Source organism: Orbicella franksi, chromosome 2 (assembly GCF_964199315.1).
Source record: "Orbicella franksi chromosome 2, jaOrbFran1.1, whole genome shotgun sequence".
NCBI lineage: Eukaryota > Metazoa > Cnidaria > Anthozoa > Scleractinia > Merulinidae > Orbicella > Orbicella franksi.
In genome coordinates this window covers 24,505,392-24,511,391 of record NC_138146.1, presented here as the reverse complement: position 1 = coordinate 24,511,391, position 6,000 = coordinate 24,505,392, and the positions used below count along the sequence as shown (strand labels likewise).

Genomic DNA, 6,000 nt, shown 5'->3' with positions numbered 1-6,000 from the left:
AAAGAACAGACAACATCCCAAAGGATTTTTGTCTCAATAGACTTCCGAAGATAGGTGGTGAAATGGAATAAACGCAGCGAAAACGGCAGTTCCTTCATTCAGTTTCACTCGTTTTGTTTGTCATAGTTGCTGTATCGCTGATCAAATCTCGTTGTTCTAGTTATTTGTGAAAATGATGTCATATATTTTCCTAGAAGAGTATCCTAACATTATGTAATGTTCAGAGGTCCCGATGACACGACAAAGAGCTCACAAAACGTCAGGGTAATCATGAACTCTGCCAAGCTTTTGCTCACGATTTGTTTCTATGTCGTGATCTTTGAAACGGATGCTTTGCAAAGATTCCATCGGAAACCCTATAACTGGCATAACGCTGTAGATGAGCTGAGTGACGCCATAAGAATCCATCATCGAAACAAAGCTCGCAAATTTGATATGTCTGGCCTTCGAAACTGTCACATTAAGCGGAAACTTACGGGCCTCGCCAATAAAGCACACGTGACTCCAGGACCTCGTCGTTTTTCAAAGCGGTGTTTCCCTGACGGTTACGGAATTCCCCCCATAACTTCCCTGCCATGGTGGCCTTCGCCTTTTGACCCTCAGTGGCCAGAATACGGTTTGGGAATGGACGGATACGGCTATTCTATCCCAGGTCCATATGGCTGGAATGGATGTGAAACCTGCAATCAACCTTTTCCATGCTTTCCTAGTCCATGGGGGATTTGGTGTAGTGAGTATTGTTTGAAGAGCCCTTCTATATAATAGAGCTGTTCTCACTTGAGTGTCGAATGTTATTCACATTTGCTTTGGTTTTGCATTATTTCGCTACTTGATTGGCTTAAAAAAACTAGTCCTAGTTTGTCAGCCAACCAGAAGAACGAAATTCAATCGTGCGCTTACTGCGTTTCGCGTCGGCTACATGAGTTAGGGTTAGTGTTTCAGTGCTTTGAGTTTCGATTGGTTCATTGGATTGTCTGTGTCATTAGCGACTGCCTTTGGTTTGCTTTTAAGACAATCAGTTGACAACTACTCCAATCTAGCTTTATTAAATCAGATATTACCTTCGTATGCATTTATTCAATTGGTTTCGGTGTAAAGAGAAGTCTGCTTCCAAAGAAAGCGAGAACAGCCTCTGCTGTTTATTAATAGATTTATTCATCTGTCTTTAGTTGACAAATTTAATCCTAGGAAATTTGCATACTAAATTTGATTAAATCTTTCTACTATTCCGCTATTCTGGTGACTAATTTACACGACCACTACTGGCCATCACCAACATCACTATAGTTCATCTTTAATTAATCATAGAAAAATCAACTAATGTTCTACTTTTAACTAATTAAAAAAGGTTGCGGTGGAGAGGGCAAAGAAGAATCAGGTGCCCCGGGACCCACGCCTTCTGGAGAAAGTCAGAAACCAACAGAAGGACCGGCATCTCAGACTACAGCGGGCATCAGTCAACCACCATCTACGCAACCCACTTCTTCTGCCACCCCATCACAAGCACCAACAACGTCCAAGAATTCAGAAGCAACCAGCCCAACTAGCGGGGGTCAGCCTACTATTGGAAAACAAACCAGTCCAACGGTTAAGGCTACAGGTGGTACCGCCCAAGCGCCATACACACAGCCCACTTCACCGGCAGGGTCAACCAGCCCCACAAGTGCCAGTGGTAGGCAGTCTACCGTCCGCACACTAGCAACCGCCATAGATGATGCACGCAAAACAGCGGCAAAGCTACCCGCCCATAAACCAACGTCCCGTTATGATGATTTCCGCAAATACAAAATGAGGCTCTCGAAGCAAGGTTTGCGACGGAAGGGGAATAAGAATGGAGTTGTAATGGTAATGTAATTTTTGTGATCTCAGAGCTTCAAATCCAAAGCTAGTAGAGTTCATTACTTAAAAAAAATAATTATTCGCCAAAGATCAAGTACACGTTGTTAAGCTGTTCTTTTAAAACTTAAAGGAAGTCTGCAATTCTGCAATGTGGATTCCGTGTGACCGAAAAGTAATTGTGGGAAGCTCTTTTATCTTTAGCTGGAACTGTCGGACAAGATTAGAGTAGATCATGTTGGCCATGAAAAAAGTATAGCCAAAAACTCAGCTCAAAACCTAAGAGGGTGGGGATCTCAGCAAAACTTTGCACAGGCTCCACCCCGAGACCCAAACCTTAATCCTTTAATATACCATTTTCGGCAGAAGAAGTAACTCTTTCATACACCTTCAGCAGATAAACTTAATCTCTTTTGCAAACTTTTTAATGGAGTAACCTAGGAATATTAAGATTAGTAAGCGTTTACTGCTTCTGGTCGATATATTTTCAAAGGCCCTTTTAAATTGTTAAATAATAGTTACTTGACGTTAACTCCTGAAATCCTTTCACTTTATAAACCTTTACATTAGCATTAACCTTTTGGACGTCTAGATAACAAAGGGCTGCACACTTTATGACGTCTTTGGTGGTACCATTCAACGCAGTAACTCTTTTTAGTAACTCTAGGACGTGTTTTGTTGTTTGGGATTAAGCTCAATAAACTTAGAAAAATAATGTTAAAAGAATGCTTGAATAGTTAAATGACTCAATATATTGTAAGCAAACGGCTCTAAGCAAGTCACTCTCCGGAAAAACCCAGTACTGATAAACGGATCCCGAAGATATATCACGGAGAGAAAACCGAATAGGAAAGTGTTGGAACAATTTGACCGCTATTCACGAATAATTCTGCACCTCTAATTAACTACTAGAATGTTAGAAATAATACAATGTGTTAAAATTCCAGTCAAGCACATCTGAAAGGCCTGACAAATCATGTTACACCTGAAACCTAGGCTCGATTTAGGCTGCGTGCTCGTACAAGTTTCAAGTTATAAATTATTCAATATAAAATAACAGCAAGAAAACAGCAACGGTTGACCACCAAAGTTTTTCTGCATCTGCTTATTTGATTTTGATTCTGCTCGTTGTGTTATTTTACTTTAAAAACATAAATTAATCTCTACGCAATTCAGTGACATGATGTTATTTGAATTCGTGCTTTAGATTCTGAATGAAGTACAAAAAAACTGACGCTCCAGCGTTTGCTTTACCTTCAAAAGTATCTAATAAACTCAGATATCACCTGTGGAAAATACTTCACTTGAGGAGATGTCCCCAGTTATGACACAATAAACTGTTCAGTGGTCGTTATTCAATGTCATCATTATATTTAAGCAAATGAGCTAAGTGTATTTGCGATGCCAAGAGAATCAGATTTTATCTTTACGACGCCTGCACCAGAACGGACTTTGTGAATTCCGTTAGCTTTCCCTTTTCTTTTAGAGTGAGAGGAGGCAATTTCATCCAGGTCAAATCCTTGCTCTTCTGACGTAAAGTCTCTAAATATTGCATTTTCATCTTTTTCCGGTTCACGAGAGCTCCAATGGTTGTTAACGTTTCTTTGCCTCTTCTCCACGGTAGACCAGAAGTGATCTGTGTTAAATTCACTCTTGTATTCAGGGTAATTGGTTTCTTCGTCCTCTTTTTCCGTTGGATTGAAATTCAAAACTTGGTCTACTCCTATTCCGAGATTTGTTCCTTGTATGCGTTCCTCAGCTCCTGTTTGCTTTATTGCGCCTGATTTTAACGTTTCCTTTGCATCTTCTGAGTCACCGACCATTTTTCGGTCCTGTTCTTGGATCCCATTATACTCCTTATGATTCTTTATCTTGTTTTTGCTGTGCGTGAAGTCTTCGTGGAGTTTTTCTGGTCGGTCTAGAAGTTCAACGTCAGAGCTTAGATCATTATAATCTCTAAAAGGTGGTCTGGAACTGAAAGGATGATTGGAATGGGTAAACTGCACATCCCCAAACTGATATTCAGGATAGTGATGAATATTTCTCATATCAGACGGATTCATATACCAAGGAGCCTTCCGTCTCAAGAAATGGGGGAAGTACCCTTGAAATCGCCAGTAAGAGGGATGAGAATACGTCATGGTATGAGGCATATAATGTGGAAAGTAATGAGGATGAGGATGCATGTGAAACGGATGAAGGGGTCTGTGTATGTAAGGTACCCATGGTCGGTGGTGAATTGGTTGACCCACAATAACCTCTTGTTGTTCTGGTTCTGTAGTCTTGGGTTCATCACTCAGCTTTAACTCCAAGTCTATCTTTGGCCCTTCCTTGCTAGAATCCTTCCCGGTCTCCTTCGGTTTTGAGTGTTTGTGTTTGTGTCTGTCTTTGGAGGGTTTTGGACGCTTTTTCACAGAAACTGCCGCTGGGTGTGCTGCTGGTAAGCTTGTGATGTCAAACCGCTTGGCAGCGGTGATTCCTTCGCTAGGTTGGTGTGCTTCGCTGCAGCTTGACGTTGAGCCTATCACAATCAAGTACATTTAGTGTCATGTGAACGTCAAGAATTAATTTAATTTACAACTTCTCACAACTAAGAAATTACATTGTACTATTATATATGTTCAAGTCTGTTTGTTGTTATGGGGAATTCTGTTCCTGTATTTTACGCTAATTTGGAATTGCTCGCGATAAAAGAAAACATTTCGTATCTATGCGATTGTCAGTTTCTTTGCGTAGGTCCTCTCCACTGTGCAAATGTCATGCACTGTGATTATAAAATGAAGTAATTTGTCGACAAGGGTAAAGGAGACACAAAGAGTAACTTACAGCAAACAGTCGAAATAGGAAATCCAATTCCAGAGGCACAACCAAATCCTCCACAGCATGTTGCCTTCATGGGACCACACGGTCCCCCAAGAAACACAACTCCCTGTCTAAAAGGACAGTTAGAGAAACACGATAAGCTGGAAGGGTAACGTCGGTTTTGGAACCCATGGTTGGTAGATGGACCGCTATTAGTGTTTTCCTCATTTTTCGTAATATTCAATGCCTCTAGAAGGGCGCTTGGACCAACCTGGCGATTTTTGGCCAGGCCTATGTTAAAAAGCACAAGGAAAAGATAGAAAACAACTTGCGGTTCAAGTTGTAAAAACCTCATCACAATTTACAAGCACAAGAATTTTGCTTTATATGATAAGATAAAAAAGATACTGCGTTTCAGGTACCTCTATAATTTGGGTAGTTAATATTGATCAGTGAGATCACACGGTTTATGTGGTAATAATTGCTCATTTACATGACAAAAATTACAGGCCTCCCGTCAACATTGTTCTTGACATAAAAATCGTCAACTTCCCCAAAACCATTATCAGCATACTTTTAGATAGCCCTTATGAAAATTCTTTTTTCTACTCGTTAACATTATCAAATGAAATTTGCTTCACAAAATGCATTTGTAAATAGGTTTGAAATGTTTTAAAATTGACGCTGTTCAAACCATTTGCATGGCTCCTCCCACAAAGCTGGTACATGGTGACAGGCGTTCGTCTGCTTGCTCAGCTGTTCTTTGTGTGCACCCACCTACATTTACTAGCATTGCCAAGATTATTAAATATATTTTAGCTAGTCAAGGGAATAAAAGCCTAGTAAATAAAGAGATAAATTGGACATCCCACGGGGAGACTGTTCATCCACTGTTTCTAGAAATAACTGGAATTCAGAAGTGTTTTTTTTTTTCTGGAGGGGGTGAAAATCGAAGACCTCGGACAAAAATCCTCAGAACAAAAAACTCATAACCACCAACAACAAACCAACAAAAATAGGTCCGCAATGCGTACTTGTGTGGGCTTAGATTTACTTTTATTTCATTCAAATTAACTTGTGCATGTCTTGTCAAGAAGGGGTGTTGAATGGTCCTTCAAAAACTCTGGGTCTCGCAAAATTTTAGTCGAATTTCACGGGTCTCGCAGTCTCCTTTTTTTTAGCGGTTATGTGCGTCTCGCAGTCTCGATTTTTATAAGAAGCTCTCTCGGAGTCTCGACTTTTTGCAAGGTTAAGGGTTTGGAAAACAGTTATTTTGTGCTAGGATATCCTAACGTAGTATGTTGTAGTCGAATTTCCAGTTTCAGCATGTTCGCAAAGGCTGGCTAAAAGGCTAAAAGGGGA

At 40.4% G+C, this 6,000-nt stretch overlaps 2 protein-coding genes across 2 annotated transcripts; one reads left to right on the top strand and one right to left on the bottom strand.

Annotated features, from left to right (window-relative positions):
• Positions 1-216: 216 nt before the first annotated feature.
• LOC145469057 (uncharacterized) lies at positions 217-2,870 on the top strand. The gene is made up of 2 exons (XM_081452712.1): positions 217-730; positions 1,349-2,870. The coding sequence occupies exons 1-2, from the start codon at positions 217-219 to the stop codon at positions 1,852-1,854; spliced, it is 1,020 nt and encodes a 339-aa protein (XP_081308838.1). The 3' UTR covers positions 1,855-2,870.
• Positions 2,871-2,979: 109 nt separating this feature from the next.
• Positions 2,980-5,014, bottom strand: LOC145469048 (uncharacterized). Its single transcript, XM_081452700.1, has 2 exons — positions 4,663-5,014; positions 2,980-4,357 (listed from the first exon to the last, which is right to left on the bottom strand). Exons 1-2 carry the CDS (start codon positions 4,991-4,993, stop codon positions 3,210-3,212), a joined length of 1,479 nt encoding a protein of 492 aa, XP_081308826.1. The 5' UTR covers positions 4,994-5,014; the 3' UTR covers positions 2,980-3,209.
• Positions 5,015-6,000: the final 986 nt, after the last annotated feature.

Coding starts and splice junctions, on each gene's coding strand:
- LOC145469048 (XM_081452700.1), bottom strand. CDS start 4,993: ATGAGGTTTTTACAACTTGAACCGCAAGTTGTTTTCTATCTTTTCCTT. Junction 4,358..4,662: donor TCCTATTTCGACTGTTTGCT/GTAAGTTACTCT, acceptor TGATTGTGATAG/GCTCAACGTCAAGCTGCAGC.
- LOC145469057 (XM_081452712.1), top strand. CDS start 217: ATGTTCAGAGGTCCCGATGACACGACAAAGAGCTCACAAAACGTCAGG. Junction 731..1,348: donor TCCATGGGGGATTTGGTGTA/GTGAGTATTGTT, acceptor TAATTAAAAAAG/GTTGCGGTGGAGAGGGCAAA.